At 44.6% G+C, this 22,380-nt stretch overlaps 3 protein-coding genes across 4 annotated transcripts; 2 read left to right on the top strand and 1 right to left on the bottom strand.

The window, feature by feature from the left end:
• Nucleotides 1-1,921: 1,921 nt before the first annotated feature.
• LOC136947934 (protein unc-93 homolog A-like) lies at nucleotides 1,922-8,735 on the top strand. Its single transcript, XM_067242174.1, has 8 exons — nucleotides 1,922-2,011; nucleotides 2,821-3,002; nucleotides 4,029-4,258; nucleotides 6,160-6,500; nucleotides 6,738-6,873; nucleotides 7,130-7,261; nucleotides 7,844-8,038; nucleotides 8,635-8,735. The coding sequence occupies exons 1-8, from the start codon at nucleotides 1,922-1,924 to the stop codon at nucleotides 8,733-8,735; spliced, it is 1,407 nt and encodes a 468-aa protein (XP_067098275.1).
• A 982-nt stretch (nucleotides 8,736-9,717) lies between these two features.
• LOC136947676 (protein unc-93 homolog A-like) lies at nucleotides 9,718-13,813 on the top strand. The gene is made up of 10 exons (XM_067241805.1): nucleotides 9,718-9,807; nucleotides 10,039-10,220; nucleotides 10,724-10,953; nucleotides 11,156-11,281; nucleotides 11,899-11,945; nucleotides 12,024-12,188; nucleotides 12,355-12,490; nucleotides 12,738-12,869; nucleotides 13,063-13,269; nucleotides 13,755-13,813. The coding sequence occupies exons 1-10, from the start codon at nucleotides 9,718-9,720 to the stop codon at nucleotides 13,811-13,813; spliced, it is 1,374 nt and encodes a 457-aa protein (XP_067097906.1).
• A 112-nt stretch (nucleotides 13,814-13,925) lies between these two features.
• On the bottom strand, nucleotides 13,926-15,118 carry LOC136948132 (mitoguardin 1-like). Of its 2 annotated transcripts, none has more exons than XM_067242444.1 (6): nucleotides 15,064-15,118; nucleotides 14,879-14,965; nucleotides 14,697-14,795; nucleotides 14,458-14,544; nucleotides 14,248-14,355; nucleotides 13,926-14,143 (listed from the first exon to the last, which is right to left on the bottom strand). In XM_067242444.1, exons 1-6 carry the CDS (start codon nucleotides 15,088-15,090, stop codon nucleotides 14,003-14,005), a joined length of 549 nt encoding a protein of 182 aa, XP_067098545.1. In that variant the 5' UTR covers nucleotides 15,091-15,118; the 3' UTR covers nucleotides 13,926-14,002. The 2 variants fall into 2 exon arrangements, with proteins under 2 accessions (XP_067098545.1, XP_067098547.1); XM_067242446.1 differs by having other exon boundaries at nucleotides 14,248-14,352.
• Between the last annotated feature and the right edge of the window lie 7,262 nt (nucleotides 15,119-22,380).

The raw sequence follows: 22,380 nt of genomic DNA, 5'->3' as shown, positions 1-22,380 counted from the left end.
GTATGGCATTGAAGCTCGTCTGGAGGTTAGTTAACAGTGTCCAGAGAGGGGCCAGAAGTATATAGAATGGTGTTGTCTGCATAGAGGTGAATCAGAGAATCACCATCAGCAAGAGCGACATCATTGATATATACAAAGAAGAGAGTCGGCCCGAGAATTGAACCCTGTGGCACCCCCATAGAGACTGCCAGAGGTCCGGACAACAGGCCCTCCGATTTGACACACTGAACTCTATCAGAGAAGTAGTTGGTAAACCAGGCGGGGCAATTATTTGAGAAACCAAGGCTGTCGAGTCTGCCGATAAGAATGTGGTGATTGACAGAGTCGAAAGCCTTGGCCAGGTCGATGAATACGGCTGCACAGTAATGTCTCTTATCGATGGCAGTTATGATATCGTTTAGGACCTTGGGCGTGGCTGAGGTGCACCCATGACCAGCACTGAAACCAGATTGCATAGCGGTAAAGGTACGGTAGGATTCCAAATGGTCAGTAATCTGTTTGTTAACATGGCTTTCGAATACTTTAGAAAGACAGGGTAAGATAGATATAGGTCTGTAGCAGTTTGGATCAAGAGTGTCACCCCCTTTGAAGAGGGGGATGACCGTGGCAGCTTTCCGATCTTTGGGAATCTCAGACGATACGAAAGAGAGGTTGAACAGGCTAGTAATAGGGGATGCAACAATTTCGGCAGATAATTTTAGAAAGAAAGGGTCCAGATTGTCTAGCCCATCTTATTTGTAGGGGTCCAGATTTTGCAGCTCTTTCAGAACACCAGCTATCTGGATTTGGGTGAAGGAGAAACGGTGAGGGCTTGGGCGGGTTGCTGTGGAGGGTGCCGGGCAGTTTGCCGGGGTAGGGGTAGCCAAGTGGAACGCATGGCCAGCCATAGAAAAATGCTTGTTGAAATTCTCAATTATAATGGATTTATCAGTGGTGACAGTGTTTCCTAGCCTCAAAGCAGTGGGCAGCTGGGAGGAGGTGCTCTTATTCTCCATGGACTTAACAGTGTCCCAGAACTTTTTTGAGTTTGTACTACAGAATGCAAATTTCTGTTTGAAAAAGCTAGCCTTAGCTTTCCTAACTGCCTGTGTATATTTGTTCCCATATCATGGGGGCTGTTCGAGTTTTTCATCCGACTATATTAACCTGTGATTATAATAAGACTTTATATAGCACATTTCATACAAGAATTTCACCTCAATGTGCTTTACATAAAATCAATACAAACAATAAAAACAATAATCCAAGTGATAAAAGTAATAAAAATAAATCATAATTAAAACAATTTAAATGTAACACAACAAAATACAAGCCGCAGTCTTTGCGGGAATCAAAAACACATATAAGCCACAGTCTTTGCGGTCGAGTCCATCTTAGACTTGAGCTGCCTTTGCAGTTTCCAAAACATATAACAAACCAGACTAGCCGCAATCTATCTGCGGTCTCTCAAATCCGTCTTACGCCTGGTATGGGACACACTGCCTGCGATCGGCTGCGATCTGCTGCGATCTGCTGCGACACACCTGGAAGCGCCACCTTTTTTATTTCGGCGCCCATGTTATCAAATGGGATAATACCCATGCACAAGCACGCACGCACACATGCGTGCACACTCACACTAAAGTAAGGGGAGGATTGTTGAGTGAGTTTCCAAAGCAGTCTCCGTATAATGATTGATAAGGTAAAACAACAATGGATTAGAACAGATATGTGGCATTCTGCATTCCCTTAAGTTAATGTTATTCCAGCAGGATGAACTTTGGCTCTGACAACAGCCAACCTCGGCTATATTCGAGCATCACAAAGTTAAAGAGACCTGGACTCTCCTTGATAGGAGACAGCTGTAGCCAAGTATCTGAGACTTAAGGCTTTCATTTTTCTTCTGTCCATTGGAGCCCATTGGGTGTTGGAAGCTGCAGAGATGATCAGTAGGAACACCAAGAACGTTCTTGTGGTGTCCATAGGTTTCCTGTCCATGTTCACAGCCTATGGAGGTCTGCAGAGCTTACAGGTGAGCACTTAGACAGATTGACAGGATTTGACAGACAGGAAACCCATGTAGGTGAACAGGAAATGAGCAGAAGAATGATAACTAAATAGCAAATCCATGCGGATTAACTACAAATCAATTACAGATAAACAGGAAATACTGGCTGATAAAAAGGAAATATTGTACGTGTACATGTCTTCAGCTGTATGGTATGATTTACATTTACATTTAGTCATTTAGCAGACGCTCTTATCCAGAGCGACTTACAGTAAGTACAGGGACATTCCCCCGAAGCAAGTAGGGTGAAGTGCCTTGCCCAAGGACACAACGTCAGCTGGCATGACCGGGAATCGAACTGGCAACCTTCGGATTACTAGCCCGATTCCCTCACCGCTCAGCCACCTGACTCCCTATGATGGGAGTTTGCTTTGACTTCAGGAGAAGATATGTGACATATATGTGACGTGTGAATATGAGCAAATCTTAACAGTTTTCTAATTTACACGTGTGCAGTCATTCTCTTAATTTATACAGTGAAAGGGATTTTTTTGTAGCCTTGATAACACATCTAACAACACGACAGACACATTTCATGGTACCATGAGTTCACCTCCTCCTCCTCCTGTCGTCATATCTCCCTGTCTCTTTTCTCTACAACTCCTAATGTTGTTTCTCCCTCCACGTCCTCGCTCCCTTTCCCTCCTCACCACCTCCCCTTCCCCCATCTTTCCCCCCACCTTCACATCCCTTCATCTCATCTCACCTTTTCCTGCCCCTCTCCCTCCAACCTCCATCTCCTTCCATCTTCTCCTGCCCTGTTCCCCCTGCAGAGCAGCTTGAATGCGGAGGCAGGGATGGGCGTGGCCTCTCTGAGCGTCATCTACGCTTCCATCATCCTGTCTTCCATGTTCCTGCCGCCCATCCTCATCAAGAACCTGGGCTGCAAGTGGACCATCGTGGTCTCCATGGGCTGCTACATCGCCTACTCTTTTGGAAACCTCTCCCCCGGCTGGTAACACAGACCACCTTCTCAGTACAACACATTCATTACTCTGTATCCTTGAAATGAACCAGAAATGAACACTCAGGGCCTCATGTACGTACATTCGCAAACGTAGCGTTATTAGCGCCAACCCACAGATTGCGCACGCTGTGATACTTCAGTTTACGTCGAATTTACGAAACCTGTAGGTCATCGGGTAATCAGCGCCTTTCTCCGCCCACTATACCGTACATTGCGAGCATTTAAACGCGCAATTGAATGGGCCTCCTTCTCTCTTTCTATCATGGATCAGCCACCAAAGTCAAAACAGCGATGACTGTTTGAAATGATCCCGATGCCAATATTTGTAATGTAGTGAGGAGTTAAACAACTGCTAGAATGGAATGTGAACGCTGAGTCGGAGATTCGATGTAATCTTTGATTTCTTCCAGTAACTGTAATATTGCATGGCTGCTTAATCTGTAACGCGTAATGATTTTGTGTTCCCTCAACTGAAAAAGTGTGATCCTTGTGGCAAAAAATACTTTGGCCTATGTCTCCTTCGTCTTGCTCTGGTTACGGTTGCCATTTCAACAGGAGGCATATGCGCATCCTGGTTTACGCCTGCTTTTATCAGGCGGAGAATTTTCACCGCAAAATAGAGGTGCGCTTTCACAAGCGGTTTTTGTACATACCGCGGAATACATAATTAGGCGCACTTTACGCATCCCCTCCCATCTCTTTATGGGAAACTCCCACTTTCCCCTTGACCCTCCCATGAATGCATATGCACGGAAAAGCGCAATTTGCCATTTTCAGTTCCCGCGACAGGCAGTCTGCGCTTTTACCTCAGTGCGGCATGTTTGTACATACCTCGCCATGCTTTTACACGCAAATTGCGAAACAAATATGCCTGAAGTGGGCGCAAAAGCGTTAGTACATGAGGCCGTCAGTGTCGGTGACTACAGCAAGGTGAATCAGTCGTACCACTAGTTCAGTGGTTTAACTACTCCGACCGCTGCATAACCCCCCCTCCACCCATCCCTGCTGCTCAAGGTACACCCTGATCCCCACCTCCTTCATTCTGGGTATGGGGGGCTCCCCCTTGTGGTCAGCTAAGTGCGCTTACCTCACGATCGCTGGCAACCTGCAGGCGCCCAAGGACAACAAGAAGAGTGCTGATGTCATCAACCAGTATTTTGGCATTTTCTTCTTCATCTTCCAGTCCTCAGCTGTCTGGGGGAACCTCATGTCCTCGCTTATCTTTGGGCAGGGCACTAATATAGGTACACACACACACACACACACACACACACAATACATGTCAAACTGTATTGTGTGGCCACTAGTTGAAATCAAGCCCAGGTGCTACAAAATGTGACTGATATGAATGTTGTGTTCGCCATACTTACCCTCACAGGTGTGCTCAGAGCAGACGCGTCCCAAGCTGTATCTGTGTGAGTGAGTGAGTGACGTGGAGTTGCTCTGCTTAACTTAAGTTTGGATCAGAGCAGACATTGCCCCTAAGCTTTATCTAGCCATGTTTACCATACACAAGTGTAGCTCAGAGCAGACAGTGCCCCTAAGCTTTATCTGTTGTGAATGAGCGTTGTGTTACCCATGTTTGACCTAATAAAGTTTAGCTCAGAGCAGACAGTTCCCCTAAGCTTTATCTAGCCATGCATAACCTACGACAGTTTAGCTCAGAGAAAACAGTGCTCCTAAGCTTACCGTGATTGACCTATTCAAGTGTAGCTCAGAGCAGACAGTGCCCCTAAGCTTTATCTAGCCATGCTTACCTATGAGAATGTAGCTCAGAGCAGACAGTGCCCCTAAGCTTTATCTAGTCATGCTTACCTATGAGAGTGTAGCTCAGAGCAGACGGTGCCCCTAAGCTTTATCTAGTCATGCTTGCCACACTCGTGTAGGGTAAGCATGGCTAGTCAAAGGGAGTCAGATGGCTGAGCGGTCAGGGAATCGGGCTAGTAATCAGAAGGTTGCCGGTTCGATTCCCGGCGGTGAAAATTACGTTGTGTCCTTGGGCAAGGCACTTCACCCTGGTAAGGGGTGATTAACTACCCCTGTGTACATGCGTATGTGGCTATGGTTAAGTCGCCATGGCAAGATTGGGCAAGGTTGGAATGTGCTTGACCGACACATGACGTCAGCTACGTTGTTACTAACCCGGGAATGAATGCGGCCCGCAAAACACTTGCCCGTGATGCACGTCCAGATGGCATCACGGGCAAGTGTTTTGCGTCCAGATGGCACGTGTTTTGCGTCCAGATGGCACGTCCAGCTTTGTAAGACGTCTCACTACCTTTTAATCAAATGCCACAGAGGATGGTTGATTGTAATCACTGTGCCTCATTATCACAAGACACAATGTTCCTCTTCCTGCACCATATTTACCCCGTGACAGACAGCTACAACGATTCTCAGACAGTGTTTCGTCTGAGAATGACAGAGGTTTTTCTGACGCCGTTTGGTTTGACGGCGTTTTGTCTGAGAATGACAAAGGTTTTTCTGAGACTGAAGCCGTTTCGCTTGTGTCTGACGAATTTTGGTCTGAGACCTGACGCCTTTTCGTTTGGAAATGAGAATTGAGTGAGATTTGAGGATGTCCTAAAATGAACACTGTATCGCAGACAGAACATATCCCATGGGTGTCCTGCCGAATCACGTCCACATTTCCACACTCGACCAATTGTTTTTAAAAGATTCAGCCCACACAACAGAAATCCTCCAAGTAGGCCAACATCCTTACCTGACACATTTTGCTCGCCACCTAGGAACCAGATCGATCGGACACATCGTTTGACACAAGAAACTGTAGGAAGACTGAGAGCGTCTGTGTCGCACTAGCAATGCAAGTGCCGGGATCCCTGCTATATACCCCGCCCTATTAGGAAGGTGTGCCCTGACGCCTTGCTAGTAACACGCTAGGTCTCGCGTCTCCTGCATGAACCAGCTCCACTTGATTCTTAGCAACAGCATTGACTCAATGACACAATGATTTAGGATCAAACTTAAACCACACACACATATATACTTGTGGAACTGCCCCATCCGTTTAATATTTCTGGGTTTAATATTTCTGGGCAATGTAAATCAAGAGCACCACATGTCTGGTAACAGCACAGGAACTGGCGAGGTCAAAGAACATTATGCGTGTGTTCTGCTGCAGCGGACATTCCTGAGGAGGACTTGGAGCTCTGCGGAGCCGGGACCTGCGAGGAGATCGTCTTTAACTCCACCTCCAACTCCACCAGGCCTGAGCAGAAGCTGATCTACACGCTGGTGGGCAGCTACATCGCTGTGGGCGTGCTGGCCATGATCATCGTGGCGGTGTTCCTGGACAACATCGACAGTGAGCAGACGAGGGAGTTCCGGGGGAACCGTGAGCCGTTGTGCAGCACGTTCCTGGCCACGTTCCTTCTGCTGAAAGACTGGAGGGTGGTCACTCTCATTCCCCTTACCATATACAGTGGGTTGGAACAGAGCTTCCTGTCTGGGGAGTACACCAAGGTAAAGGGGGGGGATCAACATTGTAAAGTGTCTCCTCAGTAGAGTTCACTAATATGTGGGGATAGATTCCACACTGTTAAGTGGGTTGCTTTCCTTGTCTGTTCTCAGTAGATTACACCAAGGTGAGGGAGGGCAGGTGGAGTGTGACTCAGTACAGTAAAGTGTCTTGTGTTCCTTATCTCTTCTCAGTTGAGAACTACAAGTAGAATTGACCTCCATGTTGTGCTCTTGTTACAGAACTATGTGACCTGCGCCCTAGGGATCCACTTTGTTGGCTTTGCCATGATTTGTTTTGGAGCTTCCAATTCTCTCTGCTCCTACGGCTTTGGCCGGCTGGCAGAATACACAGGCAGAGCCCCTCTCTTTTTCATAGGTAAGAGCCAGGAATGTTTAAAGTAGGAAGATTTGACACGATATGTGACACGTATAGCATGTGACAGGGACATGAGACCCACTTCGGTGCGATTCAAGTTCCACTTTGGCACCCTGTCCAACAATTGTTCTGGGAAAAAATCATGTGACATGTTTGCCTCTTATTTACTTTAGGCCAACCTTCACTCTTTTACCCAGGATGTAAATTCTGCTTCAGTGGAGTTCTGTTAACTCCTCTCTCCTCTCCTCTCTTCCAGCTGCTGTCACCAACCTGTCCTGTATCCTGGCTCTGTTGTTCTGGAAGCCTCACCCAGACCAACTTCCTGTCTTCTTTGTGTTTCCTGCTCTCTGGGGCCTGGCAGACGCTGTGTGGCAGACTCAGACCAACGGTGAGAGGACTACTACATACTGTAACTTCACACAAATAGGGGTCAGATGGCTGAGCGGTTAGGGAGTCGGGCTATTAATCAGAAGGTTGTTGGTTCGATTCCCGGCCGTGCAAAATGACGTTGTGTCCTTGGGCAAGGCACTTCACCCTACTTGCCTCGGGGAGAATGTCCCTGTACTTACTGTAAGTCGCTCTGGATAAGAGCGTCTGCTAAATGACTAAATGTAAATCTTTCATGTGCAAAAGTCTCAAGCAGCAGGGAAGTTTTGTTCAGAAATATCTGGCAACAACCTTTCTCACTAAAGTATTGCAGACTCAACATGTCATCTTTAGAATTTCAGGTCCAGAACTGTGTTTTAAACGTGTTTGACTTTTCTATGTGAGCCTAGATATAGAAAACAGTGGGTGGGTGAGGATACTGCAGTCGACAGCCTTTCTTTACAGTCAGTAGTTAGACTGTTCAATATTAAATTTGTGTAGAAGACCTTTTGTAGACTTGAGGCCTTGTGCGGTTTGCATGGCCTAGAGGTCATTGACCTCAGTCCTCTTGCCTGGTTAAATACATTTTCCGTGTTCTCCCCAGCTCTATATGGGGTGCTGTTCCCCAGAGATAAGGAGGCTGCCTTTGCAAACTACCGCATGTGGGAGTCTCTGGGCTTCGTCATTGGCTTTGCCTACAGCAACTTCATCTGCCTGGACTTTAAGATTTATATCCTGCTGGCCATGCTGGTGCTCACCACGGTAACGTATCCCATCGTGGAGTACCATGAGTGGCGCAACCTCACCCAGGGGCATTGTTAGACCCTTTTTACTGGGGCACGTGCCCCAATATAAATCTGCTGTGCCCCAGCACAATCTTTATTTATCTTTATTAGTCAATTCATTTAGATTGATAATCCCAGAAAAAATCTACGCAGTATCCCAATCAACGCTTGTAAAAGTGTTTAACCGAAAACACAAACCCATATCAGTGCGCTCTTCTGAGCTTGCCAAATAGCCACTGCAGCATGCACACAGAAGCACACAAGTCAGAATTGAGTTAGGCTAAGAAAACATTACAAAACCAAAGATAGTTTCTAAATGCCAGGCCTACCGATCATCTTATTTGACTAAAACATAAAAACAATATTACACAAAGCAAAAAAACAAACTGTATTCACGCTCAAATGAATGCGAAAAAAATGTGCACGCTCGCATTAACTGATTGATGTCCCTGCAGCTGATATCAAACTTGCGTCCCTGAACTGTTATATAGTGGGTTAAGCAAGTGGAGTTTATATAGCCTAGTAGTGCATTGTGCACAGCAAGCCTGAAAGAAAAGGGATATGAATAGGGGCCTGCCCCAGTAGAGTTTTATGTCTAACAACGCCTCTGACCCCACCCCTCCCATGGGGGAGGGGGCCTACGAACAACACTCAGGGAACATGCCGGAAGCAGCAATGGACAAAAATGTCACACCTCAGACCAGCTTGTAGACGGTTTCCCAAGACGGCATGTTTAATTTCACTGTTTCTGATTTATATACATACAATCGATTTTCCTTGCAGTTTTTGTACAGTATTTGCCTGCAGCTACTGACCCTGTCAATATCAAATTGTATAAAATGTGTATTATATGAATAAGGTGTTATATTTTACTATATTTTATTAAAATATGTATTCGGTTTTTTTTTATTGGGGGGGGGCGGGGGTAGCCTGACGTTGTCATACTCATAATTCTAGTCAGAATATTAGTCTGATACCGCTCCGTTGGGCTGTGAGTATGGGGCGTGTTTCAACCGAACCTGGAAAAAAATGCCTCTTCACTCAATTGGATAGACCTACAACCAATCAGAGCAACGTAGTATGTTGTTTGTTGAAATTAATTCAACCCAAGCGCTCTTTGGTGATGTGGTTGATTATGTTACTGTTGATCATCTGTCCATCATCGTATAAAGCCCGCCCTGACAATTTGATTGGTCCGAACAGCTCTTGTTCGGACATAATTTTTCCCCAACCGACCCAACTTCCCGACCAAATTTTTTTGTGGGCGGGCTGGGGCCCCCCCCCAGCCCGCCCACAAAATTTTTTTGTACATGTAATTTTCTAACACTTGCCAATTATTCAAAGCGTACAAGATTGATAAAATTTCAATAAAACATCGACATACAGAAAAACAGAATTGAACTTCAGCTTCTATATTTGTATCCAAAAATGAGTTAAAAGTCGTTGTCAGTCGTTGTGTCTACACATTCCCTTTGTATGGTCCAACTCAGTTCAAGAACTGCACATACAATAAAGCCTGCCTGTTTACAGTCATCCCCTGATATAGAGCAAATTAACTGCTCTAGAGCAGGGCCAAAGTGTAGCCATTCACTCTTACATCAGAGTGTGAAAGGAAATAAGTATCTCAGACAGCAGTTCTGATCCCTGGGTGACGGAAAACGGTTGATCAGGATCAGGAACGTCGAGGCTGAAGATGAAGGGCGGCTGTTTGAAGAACGTCCTGGTGATCTCCACTGGGTTCCTGCTGCTCTTCAGTGCTACAGGAAGTCTCCTCAACCTGCAGGTGTGTCTATCTCCTGACGTCAGCAGCAGGAGAGCCTGGCCATAGCAGGCTTTTTGTGGCCGATGAGGTCAAAGGTTGTGTTGACAGTAAACGTGCATGTGCGACGTGCGTACAGAACAAATGACTAAGTGACTGATAAAGGTGATTGATTAATGCTGTTTTACTCTGAAGAACTATGTCTGAAAGGCTCTTTGGCGAACTGTTCTGGAGGTGTTTGTTTTACGGTTGCAGAGCAGTCTGAACGCGGAGGACGGACTTGGCGTGGCATCAGCCAGCGTTCAGTTTGCCTCCATCATCCTGTCCTCCATGTTCCTCACTCCCCTGGTCATCCACTACCTGGGCTGCAAGTGGACCATTGTGGCCTGCATGGGCTGCAACGTCATGTACACTGTGGGGAACTTTTTCCCAGGATGGTAAAACCTCACACGGGCAAAGATGATCCATGATATGAGTAGTTCCACAACTGTTATAAAGGCGTTGATGGAATACATAAGTATACATCACTAGCCGGTTCAAGTCCTTAGAGTTTGCGCTCAGGTCTGTGTGGGAACTGATTAAAAGATGTTATGTCATTGTCACCAGAGGAACGTGAAACCCCATTATCAAGCAGGTGTAACGGAGTGAGAACCATGAAACTCGCTCCTCAGGTATGTAACAGGCCACCCGCGTCAACGAAGAGCTAGCTTTTCTTTGGCGTAGTTGGTAGTGGTCACGCTTGGCAAGTCGGAGGTCGTGCGTTCGTATCCCGTGAGTGGTGAGCGAAGCCTTGTCGTGACGGAGCGTGGCTACAGCTGTTACATACCCGTCACACAGGGGTATTTGACCATCTCTCTCTCCATCTCTCTCAGTCTTTCTGGGTCGCTCTTTGTCGATGTCTCTCTTCTGCCCCCACCCACCCTCTCTGTGTCCCCATCAGGGAGACCCTGATCCCCTCCTCGGTGGTCCTGGGTCTGGGGGAGGCTCCCCTGTGGTCAGCCAGCAGTACCTACCTGACCCTGGCTGGCCAGATCCAAGCCCGGCAGGACCGCAGCAGGAGCCAGGCCGTCATCAACCAGTACTTTGGCATCCTGTTCCTGATGTACCAGTCCTCAGCAGTCTGGGGGAACCTCCTGTCCTCCCTGGTTTTCGGACAGGACACGGCCTCAGGTGCAGACAGACGCCAGCTGAATTCCTTTCAATGGCTTTTTACAGTCGATATAATCACACCAATTGTGCTTCTCTATAGTGGAAGTATCTCCTTTTAAAGTACGCATCCCATGACTATAAATCCCAACACAGTCAAAGAGAGTTGGAACAGTCCGATGAGTTGGGTTGTGGTTGTGTGCTGAGGCTGTCTGGTTGTCAACAGTCAACATCACCGAGGGAGACCTCCAGGTTTGTGGTGTTGGCGGCTGCATGGAGGTGAGCGATGAGAGGTTCAACTCCACCAGACCGGATGACAGACTGGTCCACACACTGATGGGGTGCTACCTGGGTGAGCCCCACTTGACGTGAGCCAGTCTTGTTGCGTCTGCTGGATGTTCACTTCCACAGAATGTTCTGGGAGAAAATCTAGTCACGCTAAATACTAAACACACTAAACTGGTAAAACCATAATAATGTTTATTTACAGTATAAGAAAATCAATTAACAATTTCAACACATCATTAACAAATCTTTATCTGTAATGTTTTTAAATGGTATGTGCTTAGATAATTATTAGTAGATGCGTTTGTAATATGTACATTGTTTTACTGCTGGGCTGGTTCATGCTTGTGTGATTTTATCTTAGTCACACATTAGATGTAATTCATGAGGCAAATAATACCAAACCACACTAATACATTAAACATATTAATCCCTTGCAGTATTTTCACAAAAAATCGATTCTGCAAGTAATTATATTAAACGATAACAAATCAAGAGTCAGTTCATAGTCCTTTAATGGAGGATAAAATGGCTAAAAAAGGAAAGTTCTATTTTTGTGTCAACAAAAATCTTTCATTTAGGAAAAAAAAGGAGGACTCATTGATTGGACGCCTGTCATCTGGCTTGATTGAATGAGAAGCCGACCTCGGCAGGTTTCAAGTGAACTGTGTCTCTGTGTTGGAGGTGTGGGAGTGCTGGCTGTGCTCCTGGTGGCTGTGTTTCTGGACAACGTCGGCAGGGAGGACAACCCTGCAGCCACGAGGAGCAGGATGCAGCTGGAGGGGAGGAGCAGCGAGGAGGACAAGGAGGAGGTGAGGAGCGAGGAGGAGGAGGTGAGGAACATCCAAAGGTCCTTCTGCAGCACCTTCCTGGCCACCTTCAGACAGCTGGGAGACCGGAGGCAGGTCCTCCTCATCCCAGTCACCTCCTACATCGGCCTGCACCTGGGCTTCCTCAACGGAGAGTATACCAAGGTGAGTGTGTTTATGCACGTGAAAGACTATAGAGATTATATGCTGGAATTCTCATGTCAGCCTGCAACAGCATGACTTGAACTGAGGTCAAAGTGTGGAATCTCCACATAACTTGTCTTACACATACTGAATGTTTACCCCCCCGTGTGTGTGTTGATTCTCTCAGGAGTATGTCACCTGTGCGTTGGGGATCCATTTTGTGGGCTACGTGATGATCTGTTTTGGCACCACCAGCTCCCTCTTCTCCTACCTCTTTGGGCACCTGTCTCAGTATACAGGCAGAGTGGCACTCTTTACTTTAGGTAGGATACCAGATACAGCACAGAGAGGAAGTGAGAAACAGAAAGAGAATGTAAAAGAGATAAGTAAAAGATAGTGAATTAGTGAGTAAGAGAGAGAGACCAGTATTTTTTTCCAGAGGACTTTAAAAACTGTAAAGAGACTTGTAAGATGTTTCATCCATGTTGTGATGCTCTCCTTGGGTGAGGCTATGCTTTGGATGAAAGCGTCTGCTAAATGACTAAATGTCTCCTCTCTCCTCTCCTCCAGCTGCTGTCATCAACCTGTCCTGTATCCTGGCTCTGTTGTTCTGGAAGCCTCACCCAGACCAGCTTCCTGTCTTCTTTGTGTTTCCTGCTCTCTGGGGCCTGGCAGACGCTGTGTGGCAGACTCAGACCAATGGTGAGAGGAACAGAGGACTCTATTTTCACACACTCCAAACACACTACACCCTCCATAGTGAACATGCTACATCTAGAACTTTCACCTTGATGATCGGCACTTAAAAGGCAACTTATGACAATAAACTACAACACTGCTTTGAGGATTTGTTGGGATAACATCAGGCCATAACCATCGTGTTCTCTGTCTCCAGTCCTCTATGGAGTTCTCTTTCACGGCCACAAGGAGGCAGCATTTGCTAACTACCGACTCTGGGAGGCAGTCGGGTACGTGATGGCCTTTTCCTCCAGCCGCTTCCTGTGTGTGGACGTGAAGCTGTACATCCTGCTGTCAGCCCTGCTGCTGTCTGTGAGCCTGTGTTTCACTGTGGAGTATGGGGAGTACAGGAGCCCCACGCCCAGTGCAGAGGACACTGCACCCAGCACACACACTGCACCCAGCACACACACTGCACCCAGCACACACACTGCACACAGCACACACACTGCACACAGCACACACACTGCACACAGTCCACAGGCAGAGAAGACTGGGACCCTCAATGGCCAGCTGAATGTCAATGGAGTTTAGACATTTTGTAATTTTGGTACTATTGACAACTGAGTGACGATGTGTTGTTTATGGATGTGCATGTGTTTTGTCTGACTTCAAACAGGTAGTAACAAATTATAATAAAAAGATACAATCCTCTTGGTAACTGTAATTCATTTGGCCTCAAGGTCCCCATTGAGAAGCAATGACCTATTTATTACTGTATTACTGTAATAATATATATTACTGTATTAGTGTATTATTACTGTAAAATTACTTACATTCTACTGCTCAGTAATGAGTACTGCACAATGCATTTGCAGATAATTCTGTGAGCTTTACTTCATAACTCAGCTCAGCCATGCCAGTCTTTCAACCAGCGCCAGGCTGTCCTGGTGTCCGACTCAAGCTAGCCGCTACCTGAGATAAAGGTGGTGACCTCCAAACACCAAGTAAATAAGGATCTCCAAACATACTCCTACATGCTTATTGCAAATAATGTCACAAAATGGCCAAAAAAAGGGATGTGGGTATGCAGTTTATTAAATGAAGCAGACTTCTAGATGTGATTAGAAATGTTAAGTGAGGTCTGGCTGTGAAAGTCAGCAGCCATCCAGATCTCCCAGCAGCTCCTGGATGATTCCCTCCAGCCGGCTGAAGAGCACAGCTGATAGGACGTCAGCTTGGCTGAAGGTGGACTCGTCCAGATCTAAGATGCTGTCTAGCAACTTTATTAGCTGGACCTGAGATCAGTGAGACACAATGAGACGTTATTCGACACATAGATCCAGAACATAAAAGTAAACAGAATCAGCTTGACCATGAGACAGGTTATACATTTGTGTACCTGAAGGACTTCCTGGAACATTTTGGCACAGGGCTGCCATCCAGTTGGAGGAGTTAGGATTGGCTCCAGCACCTTAAAAAGGTGATCAAGAAATCCCTGTTCCTGCTTCTTGGGGTCAGAAGTTTGCCATCAGCAAAGATACAATGAATTATTCAACATCTTAAAAGTCTAAAGTCTTCAAAGCTTTTCTCTTTTCTCAGTACAACTTACGTTTTGTGGAGGCAAGGCAGCATTGTTTTTCATCACTCCCAGGATGATGAAATCATACACAATATCCAGGAAGTTGGTGTGATGGATCTGCAGGAACCAAACACAGGCAAAGCTGACATGGGCTGCTCAAAGCAATGCCCAACAATATCTGAGCAGAATGTACCTTACTGACATTTACTAGAACATGATAAATCAATATGTAAAATGCACAATTATTTCAATTTGTTATCATTACTCACGTTGACAGAGGCCAGCTCCCTCTCTATCCCAGCCCTGTGGGCGGGATCTTCAGTGTAGCTCACCAGGCGGTTGAACGATGTGCTGATGGAACTAACATCCTAGATCAGAGACAACAATATAATCATTACGTTCATCAATGGGCCATCAAAGTCTCTGTTGTTCTAAGATGCCTGGTCCTTACCGCCTGGTTGAGCTGGACCAGCCCTGAAAGAATCATCCTTCCTGCAACTAGCAGGAAGTTTTTTGTGGTGTCCTGGGTCAGGAGTGACTGTAACACAAGGTCATCTCAAGTTGAAAATCTAGATTTCTGGATATTGATTTCTGTATGTTCTTGCATTCATATATACATTAGATCGATAAACTCACATGAAATGACTCACGAAGGGCCAACATTTTATTGGTCAAGTCCTGGACCTGTTTCTCCTGTAGATATGTCCTGTATCCACCACAACAAACATCTCAGTTCATGTTGTGCTTTCAAAATGGCTTGAATCTATTATCAACATATTGTGCAATAAAGTGTGAGTGTATTTGGACTAACATGAGGCGGGAAGCATCTCTGTTCCCAGGTGGCGGAGCCTGATGTGACTCCTCCCCCTCAGCGTGTTCATATCCAGACTCCTCCTTCTGAACCCTCTCCTCCTCCTCAGGCTCCTGCTGCACAATAGTGGACAAGATAAGTAGTCCTCCCCCACCTTCAAACTTCCAGAAGGTCTAATCCCCTCAACGATATCAACATACTGTCGGATGTCTCAAATCTTTATTTACATTTACATTTAGTCATTTAGCAGACGCTCTTATCCAGAGCGACTTACAGTAGGTACAGGGACATTCCCCCGAGGCAAGTAGGGTGAAGTGCCTTGCCCAAGGACACAACGTCAGTTGGCATGACCAGGAATCGAACTGGCAACCTTCGGATTACTAGCCCGACTCCCTCACCGCTCAGCCAACTGACTCCCTCACTGAGTCCTTTATCAAGATAAAGGACTTAGGATTCTACAGTCAGAGAGGGAAGGATCTGATTGTACCTGGGGTTGGAAGGGATGCTCTGGGGGGGAAGGAGGGCCGTGGTTGTGGCTGCTAGCCCGCCCAGCATGACTGTGGCTGTGGTGATGTCTGGGGCCAGGAGCATGGCCTGGTCTGGGGGTGTTCCTGGGGCCACTGCTGGCTCCTTGGGAGTGCTGGTGGCCGTGGGCATGGTTGTGTCTGTGTCCAGACCCGCTGGCATGGCCTGGTCCAGAGGCATGCTGGGAGTCGTGGCTGTTACCATGGCCGTGGGTGTGTCCGGGAAGATGGGAGTAGAAGCTCTGAGTGTTGGTCCGGCTGTAAGGAAACACTTGGCCACAGGGATCCACATAAACCCCTGAATTTTCCCATGTCACTCTCTGCTCCTGTTTTGAATACAAGAACACTCATTTAGAAACAGACTTGTTCAGGGATCGAACAGAAAGTATTGTTCAAGTTTAACAGCAACTCACCAGAAAGCCATCAAACTGGGTGAAGTGGGTGTTTTGCTTGCAGCTGGAAGACATGTATTTCTCTACAGCAGCTCCTACCAGCTACAGTCATGAAGAAAATAACACCTTAATAAGGATTATCTTGTCATAATTATACAATAACATGTATTTATAGTATTCATACATATATAAATATAATAAATATAGGAATAACTTACCTTAACTCCTGTGATGTACTTGGTGACAGATTTGTAAACTGGAGCACCCTTCACCAATGAAAAAGTTGAACATTAAGTTACACTTTCTTGACAACTTTTTTGAAAATAAATGTTCTATGGGTTGCTATGACGGAGTATAACGTTAATAACAAGCAAACACATTACCTGGTGATCCACTCTGGTCCTCTCAACCAGATCACTCCACCACAGTTGAGTGGTTGGGCCTCGGGTCATCCATATATGATGAGTCTTCACCAAGAATTGCTACACAGTCCAAACACAGCTGAGTCAGGTCACATGTCTGCATGCATTTACGTTAGGGATGTTCTTCAATGAGTCTATCAACCTCTCCTTCTTAATAAACTGTTGACAACATTCATCCCTATCATACTGTCATTTTAGTAGCCATAGTGATGAGATCCCATTCACACTGACCTCAAAGTGGGTCCTGAAAGAGAACTGAAATGTAAACTGGTTACAGTCGTCTCCCAGCACCAGTGGACCAGACTCTGGAAGGCCCTGCAGACATCGATCACTCAAGTTTACAAGTCACTCTTTTACAATCAGTATCAGACATGATTTAGCTGAAAAGGCTCTGATCAAATGAGTGTACTCTCAAAATCTACTTTTTGTACTTTCTTTTCTATAAGACAGCTTTTGAGTGGTTGTATTGAGATATATAGAAGATAATAGTGACCTGGAACAGGACCACAGGCCCACAGTACAAGGGTCTCCATGGCAACAGCTGCTGCTCATCCTCACTGGCCTCCTGGACACACAACAACATCGGGGATTGGGAGGAAATGGATACATCATTCAAAAAAAACACATGCTGAGAGTTAAAAGTGCAATCCTTCATTTCTGTAAATGTGTTAATTGTATTGAAACATGCAGTGTTGCTTACAGAGAACAGAACCACTGGCCCACAGTATAAAGGACTGTATCTCCATGGAAGCAGCTGTCCGCTTGTCTCACTGACCCCCTATAACAGTAAACAAAAAGGGAATAGATACAATATTTCATTCAGAAAAGCCAAATGCTGCGAGTTCAATCCTTGATTTCTATAAATGTGTTAATTGAATTGAATCATGCAAATAGTGTTGCTTACAGAGAACAGAACCACTGGTCCACAGTATAAAGGACTGTATCTCCATGGAAGCAGCTGTCCGCTTGTCTCACTGACCCCCTATAACACAGTAAACAAAAAGGGAATGGATACAACATTTCATTCAGAAAAAGCCAAATGCTGCGAGTTCAATCCTTGATTTCTATAAATGTGTTAATTGAATTGAAACATGCAGTGTTGCTTACAGAGAACAGAACCACTGGCCCACAGTATAAAGGACTGTATCTCCATGGAAGCAGCTGTCCGCTTGTCTCACTGACCCCCTATAACACAGAAAAGTCAAGCCTTCAGAGAAAAATCTACATCTGTTATCAGATGATTAGATAAAGGGACTGGATTCTCACCCTGTAGATGGTGACAGGGCCACAGTACAGTGGGCTGTACATAAAAAGCATGAGCTTGCCATTCTCCTCGTTAATAGCCTGCCAAGACACATAGAACATGGAAAGTTCTGACATACCACTGCCAATCAATTTTCTAAATTTATTTTTCAGAGTAGGGAATTGTGTGAAAGCAAAAATTTCACTTTACTTGAGGTGTTTCAGCTGTTGAGACGTCCTGACTATCAGAAGTAATGGGAAGATCATCTTGAGGTGGATTAAAGAACAAACACGGTGTTAGTAATGAAGTAAACCAATATACAGTGAGGGTCAAAGTCATAGTTGAATTGTAGTTTTAATTGAGACAATATAGACATCTTGGAAACAAGTCACATGAACACTAGGTGTTAATTGACACAGAAATGTGTTGTCTAATAACCTATACCTTCAAGAAAATAAATACTTTCCTGTTGTGGATTTGTTAGGGTTATAAATTAAATGTTTCCGAAGTCATGTGAGCTGTATATCATTAGTTTACTCAGATTTAAAAATATTTTTTAACACAGTTATCTTGATACCTTCCTCAGGTGTGGGTCTGCAGTACCACTGATAGATATAAACAGCCCCAACTGCTGTTAAGGCCACTCCGGCACTCCACACTAAAGGGTGTATACGGTTACACCCAAACTTTGGTAGCATCTTGCTGAGAATCATTTTCAAGTCCTGATCATTTCACCATCTCCAAAAACATGTTCATCAAGTGTTCAAACGCATCTGACTGATTAGTAACTTGTTTGTGTCTTTTTGTCAGAATTCCATTTCAGTCCATTCCAATTTCTATGGTTATTCTTATGACATCATAGTGGGCCTAGTAGATCAAAGCAACTCTGGTGTGGGTTAATATTACTAACATGCAGGCTATCCCTACTAGTCCACTGTGTCATGGAGATTGTCCATTTTGTTGTTTAGACCCACCCTATTTTAAAACACAGATGCCCTGGAACACATACAACCAGGGTAGACTGGGAGCAGCACAGTCAGTCTCAGTACAGTACAGCCTGAACAAGGTGGTTTGTGGTTCTACGCTACTGCGGCTGTTGTAGGAACCTGAGATAGGAAACAGCACCTCATTTACCAACCCAATAGCCCTGGATTTCAGTAAACATTGCTTGTTTCTATCAAATTTAGTATATTAGTTCTTATATCATGGTATGTTCAGGTTAACTACAGAGAAACGGCTCTTTCTATGAATTTAGAAATGAATGATTCATCTATCTGCATGTTATTCTTGCAGGAGGAACTTGAACCTCACAGAAGACTCAATCCTGCATCAACTTGGATGATAAAGTTGACATATTTACTAGCAATCTTAGGATCATGGGATGTTATTAGATCATATATAGTTTTAAATACCTCATACCTGCTTTTCTGTCTATGGTTACTCACAGCTTTACCCTTCTAGGTATGGTTACTTGTGAAACTTTGAGCCAGTTCATACAATATGCAAAATATGTAGAACTGGTGTTCATTTAAGATACAGTATTTATTCACCCATTCAAAATGAGCTGCACTCCAGGACTCTCTAATTTGAGGACTATGTGGCCTGGGCCCTGGGTTGAAGTTTGCTGGTAAAATGTTGTTTTGTCGTTTTTACAAGCAATGTCAAGGATATGAAATCAAATGTACTTGTAGAGCCTTTTTTTTTTACAAGCACAGAGGGCTTAACATATGCCCATAGAACTGCACTTAAACCAATCTAAACCCTCAAGAAAGACAAGGAAAAACTCCCAAGAAAAAATAAAAGAAACCTTTGGAGCAGTAGTTCAGTGAGGTCTGCAGTTACCCATGACTGGCCTTACGTCTACCAAAGTGACCCTTAACCTTCAAGATGAATACAATTTAATATTTTAAAAAATACAAATTTGTTTAAAAACTACCTTCATGCCTGAGAGAGACTTTTCTGGTACCACTGGTCATCAACTGGTTGACAATATGTTGAGGTGTTTGTTAAACTCTCTCTCCAATCTATAGAGCACTAATACTCTTTTCTTTTATCAGTTAGAACGTATTTCCATTGTGTTATACAGTACCAGTCAAAAGTTTGGACACATGTTCAAATCTTCTGGTCTTTCAATGAACGTATCACATTTTTTTGTTTTGGGGTCTTACACACACGAAGATTGCATTGAATCTTAATTGTATCGTATCTGTAGGACAATTGCTTACATTTGTGGAATATGAAAAATAAAGTAGTCAGATGAGGCAAACAGCACCTTTTTATTTCTCACAACAAACACCAACTGACAATCTCATCTCACTCATTCTTCTGCATTCCTTATTCCCTCCACCCAGCCTGCGGTGTATGAAGGCATTTATCACCACAGTGTGTGAGTGATTCCTACCCTGACACAGTGACATCTTCATTGGGACTGGGCACAGGCACACACCGTGGCATCCGTAGGAGAGCCATAGACCCATAGTATGGGACCCATACTGTATTGGAGTATGACATAGCATTGTGAAACATAAAAAACAATATTGTTATACACTTTTTTAATATACTGACAGTAGAGGGTGCTGGAATCCATAAGTGTGTGCCAACACCAAGTGATCTAACACACACACACGTTTTTTTCTTATGTGAACTCCAAAAGAAGAGATGAGCGAGTGAGATTGAGCCCAGCAGCAAAGAGCTTTATCTGTTATTTGAGGGATTTCCTGCTACCTCACTTGTTTGGAGAATCACACCTGGCAACCTACTCATATAGTTGCCTTCTCTTACACACCGCTAAATATGTTTTACCCTCGATATTGCCCAAGGGTGCAGTGTAGCCAAGGAAGATTTCTGATCAATCACAACATTGTCAACAGTCCCCCAGGAGATTTGAAGCTCAAGAATGTATACTTGGAACGTAGACTTCTAAACTGGAGTTCAGTGTTGCAGATGTAAACAATCAAAAGGGTATATTTTTTTTACTGTGCTGTCATGTCTCTTGGGGTTATGCAACAACACATTTTACTGTTCTTTAAGTTTTGTGGGGGACACAGTGTGCCAATACTTAGTCCGCTAGCATACATCAGTGCAGTGTGTACAGTATGTTTGTGGGCATTTGTCCATGCATAAGAGAAACAAATATCAAATTCTGATGGGCAAAGGACAAAGGGTGAACAAAAGTGTGAGTTAGTGTATGTGGAAATGAGGCAGAGTGCAGGGGTTGAAAGTTGCCATGTTCCAGCTATAAGTGCAGAAAATGCTTGTCACATCCCGTCCCATGTCCTGTCTTTTTCCATTCCTGTTGTGTAGTCATCTCTCCTCTCGTTTGTGAAAACAATACTAGAAAGGGGGCAGCAGCAGTTAGTTCAGTCATCTTCCTTCCATCCCACCTGAAGATTTGGCCAGTTAATGACAAGACTCCTACACTGGAAGGAAGGAAAGAGCAGTATGGATTTTAGATGCGAGTACTTTTATTCCACAAGAAATTCTTACAGAAACCATGGAAGTCAGAATTAAACATTTAAAACCACAGAGCTCTAGTAGATCAGATTAGAAAACTGTTTTTTGTGCAGAGTATTAGGATGTCTCAATCTCCATTTTTAGCCAAAAATGTCTTCCAGTCATTTACAGGTTGAATTAACAATCACAAGGGCACCCAAACCTCACTTTGTAATCACGACAGGAACTACCACCTTTCTGGTCTGCATTGCGACAGACAAAGCCCTGGGTTGGATTGGAACTGGAAAAAAAAGGATTACAATAGTTAACCACACCATCAAGTGGCATGAGAACTATTAGTAAACTAATCGTAAAAAAAGAAAGAAATCAGCACCCATTATTTTTGCATACAGTACTCGCCACAGTAGAGCTGCCATTGAAATGAGATTTTTTTTAAATGCCTCTTCTAGAACCATGAAGTGGTGAAGAGACCAAATGAGATGCATTGACATTGAAACCACCACCGGGAATAAAGGAAAACAGTACGGTCTACCTTTCTGGTCCAAGACACCCAGAATCCAGTGTGTGTGTCTTCACTGTCAAGGAAGGATGCATTCCAAATTGAAAACAGAAATTGTACGTATGTAAGGCTGGGTGTCAGATCTGCCCCCACCTCTCATATGCTAAAATCTGGAGTTTCTGGACGGTCTCAACTTGATGGCCCTCACACCCCATTCAAGATGTGGTCTGATTGGTTGTCTTTGTGTATAAAGGGAATTGTAATGCATTGTTTGTGGATTCTTCATCTCCTGAGACTTTCTCCTCAGTTCTCCCTTGTCCTACTGTCCTACTCCTTGCTCACCTCTTGCTTTCTCTCTGATTTACAATGATCATGGTAGAGTAGGTAAGATTTAAAGCTTTCATATTGTAACATGTTTGCCTTGTAATTGATTTCATTCATTTGCAATGTCATTAAATGCGTATTTCATTTAACCGTACTTTGACCATTCTTGCTCTGATTTAACCCATAGAGTCAAATACCTGGAATTCTATTTGTATTGGCATTATTTGGTTCATGCTAATACACTATTCAGTTTCCCATCTTCCTTTAAACCATAGGGGAATTCGT

This window comes from Osmerus mordax, chromosome 8, assembly GCF_038355195.1.
Source record: "Osmerus mordax isolate fOsmMor3 chromosome 8, fOsmMor3.pri, whole genome shotgun sequence".
NCBI lineage: Eukaryota > Metazoa > Chordata > Actinopteri > Osmeriformes > Osmeridae > Osmerus > Osmerus mordax.
This window is presented reverse-complemented; position numbering and strand designations above follow the sequence as displayed.